Below are 15,989 nucleotides of genomic sequence, written 5' to 3' on the forward strand. Positions count from 1 at the left end.
ACTCATGCTTACTACCTTTGTGACTTTGAGGAATCAGTTAACTTAGCTGAGTTGTAGTATACCATCTTTAAAATGAAAAGGGTTTGGAGTTGCTGGCCTCTGAAATTCCTTTTAAAGTTTTCCCTCTATGCTCCTATGCTCCTAAAGCTTTCTTAGGTATTCCAAGAAGGAGTCTAGATGGGATTAGTGGTTGTGTACCTGAAGAGGAAAGATTTTAAAGATAATGGAATAAACAGATTCTTAGGACTTGGTGGCTGACTGGATAAGGGATTTGAAAATGAGGGAAAAGGAAGAGTCAAAGATGATTCTATGATTTTGAGCTTGAGCTCAAATTGATGAGCAATAATTGATCATACTGATACCATCAATGGAAGTATATATAGTTAGACTAGAATGAAAAAGGAGTAAGTAGGCATCAAGAAAGATGAATTAAGAGAATGTTTCTGTAATAAAAGAAAAATATGGGTAGCGTTGATTCAGGGATCATAGTTATATATTTGGAAAGGACCTCAGAAGCCATTTAATCATAGAATCACACATTGAGAGATGGACTGAAACCTCAAAGGCTATATGATCTAGTGCTTCCATTTTAGGAATGAGGAGAATGAGATATACAAGAAGCTTAATTGACCTATTTGTGGTAATATATATTGAAGAGAAATTTATCGAGGTCATCCCACTCAAGAGCTCTTTATATTTTCCCACACAAGTTTCCTTCAATTATAAAACACTCCTTAAGTAATGACTAAGAAAAAAGAATATTTAGTGCTCATAGCTATGCCATATCAATATAATAAAAATGATTATACTACTGAAATTAATTTAAGATTTAGTGTTATACCAATTACAATACCAAGGTGAGCATGAGAAAAATGACAAAATTTATTTGGAGGAACAAAAATACTAAAATGTCAAGGGAACAATAAAAAACGTAAGAGTGAAGCAGGAATTGTATTGAGACCTCACATTACATTATAAAATAGCAATAATTAAAATTTTGATAGTAGTAAAATCATAGAAATAACAAGAAAAACTCAGAAACAGTTTCAATAAATACATGGTTCAAAAAATTGCAAAATACAAATTACTTAGGTAAGACAACTTCCCATTTGATCAGAGTTGCTATTTAAACTGGAAAGCAGTCTGATTGAAACTAGATTTAGACCAGCAGCTTATATCCTATGCCACAGTAAATTCATAATGGTTACTTGATTTTTGAATATTAAGGGTTATATCATTAAAAAAAATCAGAAAAAAATCAAATAAGGTAGCCTTTTTAGTTAGTTTAAACTCTTAATTAAGCAAGAGATAAATGTGATCACAAAAAATGAAATAGGCTATTTCAGTGGCATGAAATTGAAAGGATTTTCTATGAACAAATTTAACATTTTATTTTCAAAATACTATTTTCTTTTTTATTATGAGCTTGACACATGTCAACAAACATGCTCACTTCTGTGTATGAAGAACAGGAAAAAAAAGGAATTGTACATGAAACCACAAATCTCTGTTACATACATTTTAGATCTTTTAAAGTATATGATGAATTTAAGAGTAGTTCTAAAACTTTAACTTGTCTAGGTCTCTTTTCTGAACTTTTTTTTTCTATTCTATATATTTTTAGAGGGTTCATTGACTCTCTTTTTAATGGGATATTAATATTGCTCCACTTCCCTCATAAGAATCTTTCAACCTCCCTAAAAAAGCCATCTCTCATAACAAATAAGTTTAGTCAAACAAATCAATTCAACATATTGGCCACATCTGAAAATATATGTCTCATTTTGCACATCTAGATCTTCACCTCTATTGAGATGGGAAGTGTGATTCATCATTGGTCTTCTAGAGTCATGGTCAACACCCTCATTTTACAGATAAGGAAACTGAGGCTCAGAGAAATTAAATATCCATGGTCACCCAGCTAGTATCAGGGGGAGGAGGTTTGAACCCATGTCTGCAGCCTGGTCCAGCCAGTGCTCTTTCTATTTTACCATGATGATTTTTTTTTTTAAACTGTCTTAGAAGAAGGTTAATTTCTAATCTCGTCTACAGTATAGTAGCCCAGCCCACTTCTATTTTAATATTCATACATTTATTTAGAAATTCTTCATCTTTCTCACAGTCACAAATAAATAATGAGTAAATTATTCCTCCAGAGAAGGAGAAGATTACCCTGGCAGATGGGTTGTAATTGTTCTAATGGGATAAATCTACTTAAATTCAACGGTGGCGGAAGTAAAGCCCAATTGGTAGCTTTTATAAAGTGAATATTGAATTAGGTAGGGTGGGGTAAAAGGAAAAATAAAACATACAGTTTGGAATAAGATTAATCTATAGTAATTACAGTACCCAGAGTCTGGGGGAAATCTTTCACAAGTCTTGCAAAACATGTATAAAATTACTTTCTTTACACTTCCCACCCTTTAAAAATAAATCTTTTCATTTCCTTCCAAATCTGTCACTACTACTATGAGATAGAGATGTCATAATAGATTCTCTAGTCCATTTCTCTTCTTCCAGGCAGAGGTACTTTTGCTCCACATAATTTAGGAAAAAGGAGGCGATCTGTTTTTAAAAGTGTGTAGGGATAGTGATTTCAGTACCTTTCTCTATATCTTGTTCTGGTGCCCAGTCAAAAATGTGTCTCAGCTTTCCTTCACAGAGGGCCTTTGAAGATGGGCAACATAAGTATTACTGTAGTTCAGAGGCTTCAAGTTGGAAGGGTCCTTAAAGGTCATCTGATTCAAGCTTCTTTAAAAATGGGGATAATGACATTCAAAAATGGGAAGTAACTTGCCCAAGTGACATGACATAGATAAGTGACAAAGCTGGGATTTCATCTCAATCAAATATTCTTTACTAATATGGAATTACAGAATTTTTACTTTTACTTCCCTCAAACAAAATGAAGTTCTCTTTTTTCCTCCCTCTCCCTGAGATCACCCTGAACCAGTTCACTATTAGCCACTTTGGATGTATGTTTTTTCCTTTATGGTGCTAAGCTACAATTCCAAAAAAATAAAAAATAATAATAGCTAAAACTTGTTGAATCTTGCAAGTTGGTTTTCTTGGTATGGATAAGAGGAGCAGGAGTGGGGGAGAAAGGGATTCAAATGAAAGGGCCTTCACAGTGAAAATAATGCCTCTTCATGGTCTGCTGAAGTTATTGAAGCAACTTGTATTGGGCTTGTGTATCTAATACCTGCTGTGTAAACAGAGGCAGGTCATGTATCATTGTGTGGCCTGTAATCCTGAAATTTATGGTATGTTCCCAACACCTCCCCACCCTTAAGCAAGGAGGAAAATAGCTTTATTTAGCTATTATGACATACAATTAATTCTGTGATAATTTGATGGGAAGAATGAACTTATAAGGAAAAGAAAAATGGGGGCTCAATTCAAAAAGCATTCTTGGATCTATTGGATCTTAGCTCAAAAAGGATATTATACAATAGCTATTAGTATTCTATTCATCTTCTGAGTTTGTTTGTTTGCTATTGATTCATTTAATTTTACTCTAGAAGGAACAAGTTTCCAGAAAGGTTATGCACTGGCATGAAAAATACTCATTTCTGGATTTTGTTTTTGGATCAGGTCTCTGATTTCATCAGTAAGAGGATGTTCCAGGGAGGAGTTCCCTCTCTCAAGGAAGTTTGTCAATGTTCTGTAACCTAGAGTATTTTAGAGCTACCAGGGCACAATGATGTTGTGATTTGTCCAAAGTCACGCAGCCAGCATGTGTCAGAATTAAGACTTGAATCTAGAACTTTCTGATTTCAGGACCAGCTGTCTCTCTGCTATGCTGTACTACTCATCTTGTTCTGTGTCTGCTTGTTTTTGTTTTGTTTTGTTTTGTTTTGTTTACATTAAGTAGTTTTTAATTTAGAATTGTCCAATGATCATGTCTTTCAAAAAATTTTTTAAATCAAACAGATCTCAACATATTTGAAAAAATGAGAAATGAGAAAAGTAAAAATTTTTTTCTTGAGTTGGGAAACTATACTATTACTAAAATGCCTTTTTGTCCCTTACAACCTTGAATTTCTTTATATTGAGTTTTATACTGAGCATTTGCTGATCTGCACTGAATTCTGGGTTGTTGTATTTTTTTCTTTTTATATGGCTCTGAGGCATTTTAGGAACAAGTGTCCATTGCAGCATCAAGCTGTGAATTCTTCCAAGTTCTTTCACCTCCCTCTGGGATTCAGTGTCTCATAGCCTACTTGGACATGGGAGATAATGGTGTATTGAGGGCTGCTGGCAACTCTACAATGCTGTTATTATCATATTTACTTCTTATAAGTTATCAAGGAAATGTATGCAAAAAGTGTTACCTAAAAGCAAAAGCAAATGGGTTTTTAGGAAAAATACATTAAAATTGAGTGTGTTGAGTGGGTCAAGTATTTTTTTTCCTCTCCCACTTGTCTTGGGGAGTGGGGGGAGGTACCTAAACATGAAGAATTTAGAAGAATTTTTTTAAAAGTCATCTTTCACTGTGTTTACTTCTCTTTTCTTTTTTGCTTCTTTGCAGATGTGACTTCACTTAGCATGTCAAAGACTGCATTTACTCACCAATTCCTTTTTTCTCCCACATGATCTCCATTTTCTTTTATACACGCTTCCTCCAGCCATCTGCAGTACATCAATTTCAGGTATTTTGAACTGTGTAGAATCTCTATGTGTACAGAAGTGTGTTTGGACTCATCCTTCCCTCAGAAACCTGAACAATGTATTTACCATCTCCACCTAGATGACAGCAGAAGGTTCACTACTTAGAATCTCTACCACTGACTCATGGCGCTGGCTACCTTATTTATGGGCTTCTTTGCTGGCACCAAGCCTTTCAGCAGTACTCTCATGCCTGTAAATCCCACTTCTCTGTATCCGAGGTAACACTGCAATAGCCAAGCGCCAGATAAGGCAGGTGATTGTGTTCCATCATGACTGTCTGGTTTCCTGTATAATAAACATATTACTTTATATTTTTAGGGGATGAAAAAAATGTGCTGCTATATGGTTTAAAATTTTAATTCTGAACACTTTTCGGAAATGAATTTCCCCAAAGAGGCATTTTTAATATCTTGGTGAAATCTTTGGATCTGTATAATAAACCCTTTGGTATGGTACTTGTTAAAAGATGAAGCCAATTTATTCAAAATTCAGAAAAAAAGCCATCTGTTAGTAGAGATCTAGATTTTGGTCACACAAACACATCTATGTAAATGGAAAGTCATAGCATTCATGTCTGATCTGCTTGCAATTGTACCTGAAGTGAATGGCCCCTTCTAATGGAATGACCAGTCTGGTTCACCTGTCAGTCCATCAAAAGTATTTAAAATGCTACAAAATCTGACCAATGGAAATGGAAAATTTTGTTCCTTAGCCCCTAGGCCTTTCCCCACAATCTTTTCTACAGAGAAGTGGAATTAAAAGATTCCTGCCCTCTTTAAGGAAGATTTTGAGAAGATGTTCTTGAACAAATTCAGGAACATCACAAGAAGTTGTAAAAGAAAGATTAAAATTCAAAAATCTTCATAGCTGACTGTAAATGTGTAATTCTGTATAGGTATTCTGTATAGATATTCTGTTGTCCTAATTCATTTATTTAGTCCAAGGTTCTTTTTGGTAGTTTTTTTCTTTTGGTACCAGATAGATTTGACATTTCCTTCTTAGTAGATGACAACGGAAGAAATTTGTATAAATGGGGTTTAGAGAAGGCAAAGTTTCTAAGTGCTTGTTGCTGCCTTGGATTCACACCTATAAGTCCTTAATTCCACATGTGTAGATTAAAATGTGACTTGGCCAAAAAGTTTCATAAACCTGTTCCGCTCTTCCCCTTCTCCTCCTACTACACACACACACACACACACACACACACACACACCTCTTGCTTGCTGCAATTTTTTGTGACAAATTTGCTACTAAATCCAACAATTAGCTATTGTGTTTTGTATGTGATCCATTTTAGGAGATGTTTGTACCAGCCAGTAATAGTTCAAGATGGACCTGGAACAAGGTATTATGCTTATGCTATCAGGCACAAGCTTTGCAAATCAATCTTGTTATTCCTAGCTACAACCACCAGTAGAATAAAATTGATGTCATCAGTGTTGGTGTGTGTAGGCAGATGATTAGGAACAGCTAGATGTGCATTTCTGCACATGTCTAGAGAACAAGCTGAAAGATTGTGGATTGGCTTCAAACCTTGTATTTAACCCATCTCTCCAGCTATTTAGCTTAGATCTACCCAAGCTTTTTTCCTTAAAGACTGTCTAGCCTAGCATTTTTTATATGCTTCCTTTATTTATTGGGTAAATGTTATGAAAAAAAAATTGATAGGGACAGAGTAGTGAGAGGAAAGAGTAAGTTGGACGATAGACAACTCTGTTATTTATTTAATAAAGTTCATCACTTTGCATTGGTTCATTTCCCCTCATTTCCTGCATGTTTTCTTGAAGGTACACACTGCTAGAAAAAAAGCAACTGTCAGACTGACATTTACAGTTTTCTAAAGGGGCCAGTCTAGGGTAAATTGCTGCCTTATCACTTAGTTACATGTGGCTAAAATGTGTATTAGCAACAAGGTACCAAGTTGCCTCTGATTTTTCTACCCTAAAACATCAGTCCTAGAGAAGAATGCCAATTAATGAATTGCCATAATGTCATTGTATATGATGTATGTTGTATTATTTTTTAATGCACTAATTTTGTGTAAATGGGCAGAGGCCAGTAATTTGGGGTCTCAATAGTTTATTAGTATACATTATGAATCCATTAAAATTTTTTAATTTGAAAAAATGCAGGCTTAGGAAGTGATGAAACTACTTCCACTGAAAATGTTTTTTTCATCAATACACGAATGCAAAAAGGAGAACCTACAAAGCTATTTTATTCACAAGAAAAGTTGGTTTTGATATCTCATGAAGATAATTCTGCTAGTTGCTGATCAGCCAGTCAGTTCATCTAGCTTACATTTTATGAGACCTCCAAACTAACTTTTATATTGTGACACTAAAGTAACTTTGTGTTTCTGAAATGCTGAAAGCAAATTGATTAAATTTCACATTTAAATCTAGGCCTTGTGCATTAAACTTAAATTTATGTAATAACTTACTTGCCTTAATAGCTTTAGTAGCAAATGCTCTGTAAGTTTTGTTTCCTTCTTATTGAAGGAAGCATCTTAGTTTTAAATTTCAGAATTTGCTTGAATATTTTGTATTTTGCTGCTTTAAATTTGTACACAAATGTAAACCACATCTCTGCTCTTTGGATTTTACAGTTGTCTTTTGAGGTTTTATACAGTTTTATGCTAATATGTTCCTCTTCTTTTTCCTGTGAATAATTTTATAATTCATTCCATTTCTTGAGAGTTTTTGGTGTTAGAAGGGGATAGTCAAGTAGTTTAAATAAATGCAATCTACTTTCAAATGAAAAACCTAACATACAGGACAATTGTTTGCTAAATTAGAAGAGTGTCATTTTAGACTTGAAGATTTATGGTTGGGGGAAAAAAATCTTGTTAATGCCAAATGTGTTTAGCTGCTCAGTTACTATAGAATTCTGTACAAATGTATTTCTTCAAATTACTATTTATTATTTTAGTTTTGTTGAATGACGGAATGCTTAGTAGCCTGAGAAAGGAGGATTATTAAAAACTTTTAAAGGTAAATATATGCTAAATTGGGTATATGTATGTGAGGGGAATCCACTAGGATATATGGAAATTTGGGGGGGACAAGTGAGGAGATATGAAGTCTACCTAGAATAGACTAAGATGGCCAGTGGGCTTTCCTCTGCTTCCAAAAAAAAAAAAACCCCTAGAGATAATGATCACTGAATTAGTCTCTCTTCAAGGATAGGATAAATAAGTATAGTATGGAGATGAGAATGAAACTTTTTTCCTATTAGGAAAATGAAAATAACTGAAAATTCAGATTGCCATTTTTGGATTCCATTTGTGTGAAGATAATAGATATTCAAAAGTCTAAAATGAAAACATTTTGGGGAACTACTTCATAGATGAGGAGGAAAATAATTACTTTTTATATTCTTAATCTGGGTATTTCAGTTATCTTATGAGTCTTCTTAATCTCCAATTACTTCACGTAGTGTTAACAATTTGGATATTAAAAATGTATTGGATGGGGGCCAAATAACATAGAAAGAAGCCACAATCCATAAAATTTCTCTCTTACTCATAAAAAAAATTGTGTATCAATTTTAAATACTTTTCAGTGTGGGCAGATAATGGGGGAATGTGGCATTCTGTAGAATTATACATGTCTAGTTTGTAAAGTGTGTAATGTGTACTGCAGATGTGTATTCTCTGGGCTCTATGTATCTGTACAATAGCTTTCATTTTAGGAAAAAAATGTGGAAAGACTTTTTTGGGTGGTACAAGGGGGAAAATGATCATCTGCATCAAAAAATGATGCTCTAATATATTAAATCTAACAGAAGATCAGAAAATAACCCTTCCCTGCCTCATGGATGAGTTTTGTTTATCTTTTAGGTCCTAAGATGCTATTCAAGATGTATGGATACACTGGCAGACTGCATGATGTATAATTTGAAAAATGTTAAAAGTGGAAAATAAAATTGAATTAAACTTTATCTTGTCTGATTCCCTAGATTTATTTTATTTTAGAAAAGCTGTCACTTAAGATTTTAGTACTAATGTTATATTTTTGTAATAGAAAAATTATTTTGCTGATATCAAAGGATCTCATTTTTCTAGAAAGCTGAGACTGTATGGCATCACCAATTTGATAGAAACAGATAAAAAGCAAATTATAGAACCAAAAGGAATGGCACACCTCATTGCCCTCCCTCACTCCATGTCTCCAAACTCCATGTAATTCATGGCAAACACACACAAACACACATACATTCCCACTGCATCTTGGGCCATCTCTAATTATCTTGATCTATAATATCTCACCACCAGACCTAGACAACTGTGGAGGAGAAAGTAAGGCTGGTCACTTTGCCTTCTTTCATTGAAATCAAATTCACTTTCAAATCACGGTTTCACCTTCCTGATGTCTTGGTGCTCTTCAAAAAGGAAGGACCAGCAACAACAATACATGGCTTTGCAGTATAGCAGAATAATCCTCATGCTCAGTATTCACTTTTCATGGTTTCCTATTACCTTCAACGCTGAGCTCTGCTAGGGCTCTTCATTGGAAGCAACACTCTAAAGCTAGAATAGCCAAAGGGAAAGTGGAACTGGACCAGTCATAGCAAAGGCAATTATGTGTGACGTTTGCATTGGCATTAGATAAGTAGCAGATTTAATTCTAGTATTCATGTCAGGTCAAGTCTTGAAATTTGTCTTCTTATATACCATAAATCATAGAGAAGTAGAATGTATCATCATAGTGACACATCAGATTGAAATGTGTTCTACAAAGGCATCCTGAACCATGAGATTCTAATTCCCCTCTGGCATTTTCTTCTTCCTAAAATTTACAAAGAAGACTCTCTAATAGAAACAACATGAACTGGGTTCCCACTTTTCCCCTGTATTAGAAAGTTTGGTAAGCTCAGGGCATATCCTTTTACTTTCCAAAGAGGTTCTGTATTTTTCTTGATTGAAAGTTTTAAGTCCAGGAACTTTTCTCACTTGTAATCTCCTTCCTGAGTACCATCCTCTTTGTTTCTCAATGATCTTTAGACTGTGCATCCTTAAAAGAAATACTCAAAATGAAATTTTCATCCAAAGGACAATATAATCCCTCTACCCCAGCTAATTAGGGAGTGACCAAGGAACTGGGGTAGCTAGATGGCTCAGGGGATAGAGTATCATTCCTGCAACCATGAAGTCATGTTTCTGAGTTCAAATCTACCCTCAGATACTCATAAGTTATGTGACCATAGGCAAGTCACTTAACCCTATTTGCTATCATTTTCTTATCTGTAAAATGAACTGAAATATCAAGAAACTTTTCCCATGTCTCATAATTAGCTAATTATATGAGTAAAGCTGGAATCCAGGTCTCGCAGACTTACTTTATTGAAGTAATTTCTATTCTTAAAGAATTTTCATCCCAGAGCAAAATAACTGCCTGAGGAAGAAGATAGCCAGTTGGTTTTTCATCCATAAAATGAAGGAAATAGACAAGAAGACCTCTGAGCTCCCTACATCCTACAAAGATACTCCTGTATCTCTGCCAAAAAAAAACTGCAAAGTAATTCATGAAGAGTTGTACTTACGGGCTAGACTAGTATGAGATATTTTAGACTTCTCGACTTTAGACACAGTGCTTAGGAGATCAGGACTTTTATATAATATGATAGTTTGAATAGTTCAGTCTGAAAGAAAAAACACAAAAAACCATAAATATTTTTTTTCTATTCTAGCTGCTTTAAAAATTATTTTAAAAGATTTTTTGACCTTTGCAATACAATTAAACACACTTTGCATATTGTAGATACTTAATAATGTTCACAGAGTTGAATTTTTTCCTGTTGTTAGAACCAAATTTGTTGCTGGAATCAATTTAATGCAATTCAGCAATAGCCAACTAAAAATGAAATAGGAAAATTTACCTCATTGCAAAAGATGTTATTTATTAAAAGCATGGTCTTTAAAAAATAAGACTTTGATATAGTTGTGCTCTTCAAGGTATTTCTGTCAATACCATTTTCAGACATGATATGTTTGTCCAGGCTTATTTATGTTCATACAAAGAATAGTAGAGTCAGGTGGCATAATTAATTGAAAATGAGTCTCAGAGTTATGACACACACTGACTGTTTAACCTTGAGCCATAGTGTTCCAGATAATTCTCTAAGATTGAAAGCTGCAGAGAAATTCCTAATTTGCTTTGGTGGAAGGAATACCAAACTAGGAGTTTAATACACAGAGAAAATTGTAAGTCTGTGTACCCAACTGTGACCTTAGATAAGTTTCCTGACCCCTGGACTGATCTCAGTTGCATAGCTGTAAAACGAGAGTGTGGACTGCATGACCTTCTAGGTACCTTCCAACTAGCTCTATATTCTTATTTTAAAATACCCAATAGATTTTCCTGTACTTTGTGAGCATGTTAAAAAAAAGTTCACTTTCAGAGTTACTCTGGTTTTTTAAAAAATCACATTTTTTTCTTTAATGATCATAGATCATAGATAAATAGTCCACTCTTTGTAGGAATGTAGGGGTCTTGGGATCTCAAAGATCATTTTGTCTACTTCCCTCATTTTATGGATGAACAACCAACTGGCTTCTAACTCAGCCAGTTATTTTGCCCTGGGGTGAAAATTCTTTAGGAATAGAAATGACTCTGATATAGAAGATATGCAAGACCTGGGTTCTAGCTTTTACCCATATCATTAGCTAATTAAAATATGGGGAAAAGCTTCTCCAGCCTTCTGAGCAATAATCATCAGCTTCATTATAGGGCTAATAACAATAACAGCTGCCTCCTGCCTAATCTCTTAGCTCTGTCATGACGATTAATATAATTTCATAGTAATGCTTTAGATTTTAGGTAAAATAAACATGTCAATCATACCACACACAAACAGATTCACTTAAGAAAAAAGGTCTCAGAAAGTCAATAGTGAGTTCCACCAGTTCCTTAGCCTACTTTAGGATAAATATCTAGAGGATTTGGGAAAAGGAATGCCCAATGGAGGATCAATGAAGGCCGATTTTACAGATTTCTGAGACATTGGAGTTTCAGCTTCTACAGGCAATATGAGCACCAGCATCCGTGCTTGCTTGTACAGTGGTGACCTAATAAATGTTTAACAACAAACTCTGGGGAAGAAGGGAGAAAATGCGCCTGTGGCAAATTTTAGAACATACTTTAATCTTCATTAACATTTTCTGTATAATTTTTATAAGTTTAGACAATTAATAAAACAATAAAGCTCTAATTCCTAGGTTTGCCGATTTCCTAACAAAATGCTCATACTAAAAATTCACATGAGCTCCAGCGCATCTTGACTGTACCCATTACTTGGGAAGAAGTATCCATGCCCTATTTCACAACTTAACAGTGTCTCCTTGTTGAACTAACCAAGATACTAGAAATTAAGGCTCCTGTTGCAACTTGAGGATTTGGAAACATATTGCCTCCAAGAAAGATCTTTGAGTTAAGACTTGTGGTCCACTAAGAGTACACAGTTTGGTATAGCGGAAAATGTTGAACTTGCAATCAGTAGATACTCAGGCTTGAACCTGTTTTCTGATTCTCTATTCCATAACCGTGTAACTATTTAAACTCTTTGAGCCTCAATTTCCTTCTCTGTAAACTTATTTTGCTATAAATGGATCTTGGAAATAGGAATAATAATATCTGTCATGGGGCAGCCAGATGGTGTAGTAAATAGAGGGCTGGGTCTAGAGTCATGAAGATTCATCTTCCTGATTTCAAATGTGGCCTCAGACACTAGTTATATGACCCTGAGTTACTTAATTTTGTTTTACCGCTGTGTTATCCTGAGCAAGGCACTTATTTTTTTTTTTTTGCCTCAATTTCTCATCTGTAAAATTGGCTGGAGAGGGAAATGACAAGCCATTTCAGTATCTCTGCCAAGAAAACCCCAAATAGAGTCATGACAAGTTGGACATGATTGAAACAAGTGAATAATAGCTGCCATATCTAATCCACTGTGTTGTTGTGAGGTCATGTCAATAGTGAACTTTGCAAACTTTAAAATGCTTTGTAAATATTCATTTTTTGTTATTATAGTTTTTAATCATTAAATCAACAGGCTTTTATTAAAATTTCCACTATCTTCTGAGTACTCTGTTAAAACTTGGAACTACCAAAATGAAAAAAAAAAAATTTCTGTTAAGAGGCAGTTGTGTTCTTTTAGGGAATGAAGGATGGGGAACAACATGTATTCAGCAATATAAATACAAAATATATAGAAATGAAGTGATTTGGGGGGAGGGCACTAGCAAATGGAAGGTCACAATAGGACAGGAAGGAACCCTGGAGCTTCACTTTGGAAAGACACCAATAGGGAATCTAAGAAGCAGAGATGAGAAGGAAGAGAGATTTTATTCCCCACAGGGAAATAACCTTTGCAAAATCATGGAAATGAGCCTTAGTGTGTCCAGACAGGTACCTCCAGGTTAGTGAAGGACTTGAGTACATATGTGGATCAACTGAAAAAAGCCTGAGAGGGTAAAAGCTGTCTCCAAGTATATGAAAAGCTATTTTGTGAACAGGGATTAATTGGTTCTGTTGGGCCCTACAGGGCAGAATTAGGAGGCAGTAGGAGAAAGTTAGACTTGATGTTTACAATGAGAACTGTCTCAAAGTTCAAGAAGTAATGGGTTCATGGCAGTTAAGTGGGACAGTGTATAGAGCATCAGTCCTGAAGTCAGGAGGACCCGAGTTCAAATTTGACCTCAGACACTTAACACTTCCTAGCTGTGTGACCCTGGGAAAGTCACTTAACCGCCAACTGCCTCAGCAAAAAGAAAAAAAAGAAAATGGGTTCCCCTTCACTGAAGGGGAAGCAAAGACAGGACATCAACTTGTCTGGAATTCTAGCCTGAGGATCTCCTTCATGGGTGCATTAGACTAGATGGATGTTGAGTCAAGGCAAGTCTGTTTGGAAAGTAGTGCATGTGATGAATAATTTGCAAAAACTAATCAAGTACTAAGAGAAGGGAGTGGAATCAAGAGAACATTGTACACAGCAACAACAACATTATGCAATGATCAATTCTGATGGACTTGACTCTTTTCAACAGCAAAGTGATTCAGGCCATTTCCAATAGACTTGTGATAGAGAGAGCCATCTGCACCCACAGAGAGGATTGTGTGGACTGAATGTGGATCACAACAAAGCATTTTCACCTTTTTTATTGTTTGCTTGCTTTTTGTTTTCTTTCTCATTTTTTCCCTTTTTGTTCTGATTTTTCTTGTGCAGTATAATTGTGGAAATATGTATAGAAGAATTGCATAGGTTAACATATATTAGATCACTTGCTGTCTTGGGAAGGGATAGAGAAAAGGGAAGGAGAAAATTTGGAACACAAAGTTTTGTGAGAGTGAATGTTAAAATTGCATATATTTTGAAATTAAAAAGATTTAATTTTTTTTTTAAATCAATCAGGCAATTTTTTTTTTTTGTTTTATCCTCTAGGTAAGAGGATAGCATTAGAACTGCTGGGCTTTTTTATTTTAATGTTTTATTGGTGTCTCTTATCCCTATATCAGTCATTTTTCATCTCTGTATTCTTCAGCTTGAACCTCCAACCCTGTTATGACAAAGACACTTGAGAAAAAAAAAATCTATCATAGAGATGGTATCTGACAATGACAACAATACTTTGGGCTTTTATTTCCCCATATTTCTGCTGTAGGAGAAATATGTTTCATTATTTATTTTCCAGAAACTTTTTTCATTGTTTTTTCTGTTACTCAAAGTCCAATCTTCAAGTTTTTCTTTATTGTATGTACTATTCTCTTTGGCAACTAGGTGACAACATAGGTGACAAAGCACCAGACCTGGAGTAAGGAAGACTCATCTTCATGAGTTCAAATTTGGCCTCAGATACTTCCTTGGACAAGTCAGTTAACCTTTTTTGCCTCAGTTTCTTCATCTGCAAAATGAGCTGGAGAAGGAAAAGGCAAACTACTCTGGGATCTTTGCCAAGAAAACCACAAATAGGATTACAAAGAGTCAGACATGATTGAACAACATTCTTGCTTCTGCTTATTTTGCTTTGAATAATTTCATTCAAGCTTTCCCATGTTCCTCTGAAAAGAATGACAAAAATAGTTATTGATTTTGGGTTATTCCACTGGCCCTACTTAAGAAAGTGAGTGGCACAGACTAAGATTCTACATTAATCCAAATTTTTTTTCAAAAATTATTTTGTAATAAATAATTTTTGCTAATTATGTTGTAGATATTGAATATAGCCACACCCTCAGAATCATTGTAGTTGTAAGGATTTCAAACTGATTTCTATACCGTGCCCATAATAGGCCTTTATTCTAGCTAAAGGGTTGCATTTATCCTTTGGTGAGCTTTCAAAGTCCTGCGGCTGTGTCATTATGCAAGTTTAGTCATTTTCCCACATGTGAAGTCAGAGACCCAATAATCACAGTTAATGCTGAGAGACTAAATCCTAATCCTAAAAGAAGCATTGTAGCTGTTTAACAAGTTCCCAATAGTAGGGACAATTAGATTATAGTTTAACCATTTATACAGAAAAACATTGCTTTGGATAACACTGGAAAGCAAAGTATACTCCCTTTTCTTCAAGAAGCAAGAAGAGTTTAAACAAAAAGACAACCCCCCCCCCAATTTAATAAATTTGTCTTTTAATTTTCAGAATAGCTAGAAAGTACACATAATCCACTCTGTCCAAGTGGGAAGCATGTTTAATACATGAGGTTTCCTTTCTGCTAAGCATTAGGTTTCTGAGATTGTCTTAGAGAAAAAGACATAATAGGCTAGTAAATATATAAAAAAAGTTCCTCATCAAAGATTTGTTTTAATGAAAACTTGGAAAAAAATTTTAATTTACTATTCTTGGAAAATTGGCCTTTTGGATTTTTTTTTTTTTTTTTTTTTTGTCAAACATCCAGAACATAGAATCAGCCAATTATGAAAGCTGGAAGAGATCTTCAAAGGAACATCTAGTTCAGTCCCCTTTCTTTTTTATTAAGTAGGAAACAGACCTGAAGAATGAAAGTCATTTCTCCAGTATTACACAGTCAAAAAGCTGGTACCAGAAATGTGATCTCCCAACTCTTTGTACGATTCATTTTTTTTTAGTACACTTTGCATCTTTGCTATAATTCAAAGGGCAAATCTTGTCAGATTAAATATTATCTTAATCACTCTTTAACAAAAGATTTCCAAATGTTCACACACCACCCATTTATTTCTAAAAGTGCTTAACATAAATTCCTGGTACAACAATAAAAAAAAGTTATCATTGCTTGGAGTTCATTGTAAAGAGGCTGGGCTTATAAAAAAGGAAAACAGTAAGTGAAATCTTGATATAT

The 15,989-nt window shown here is 34.6% G+C and overlaps 1 protein-coding gene across 2 annotated transcripts in view; it reads left to right on the forward strand.

Annotated features, from left to right (window-relative positions):
* Positions 1-8,613, forward strand: part of KIF5C (kinesin family member 5C) — a 188,654-nt gene extending 180,041 nt beyond the window's left edge. Inside the window, exons 25-26 of one of the 2 annotated variants that reach the window (XR_004233044.1) lie at positions 4,532-4,652; positions 8,513-8,613. Coding sequence is in view for 1 of the 2 variants with exons in the window: in XM_031960049.1 (XP_031815909.1) it covers positions 4,532-4,596 (65 nt within the window). In the remaining variant the exon portion in view is untranslated. Of the gene's footprint in view, positions 1-4,531 lie in introns of both variants that reach the window. The other variant, XM_031960049.1, reaches the window with a different exon arrangement.
* Positions 8,614-15,989: the final 7,376 nt, after the last annotated feature.

Source organism: Sarcophilus harrisii, chromosome 3 (genome assembly GCF_902635505.1).
Source record: "Sarcophilus harrisii chromosome 3, mSarHar1.11, whole genome shotgun sequence".
NCBI lineage: Eukaryota > Metazoa > Chordata > Mammalia > Dasyuromorphia > Dasyuridae > Sarcophilus > Sarcophilus harrisii.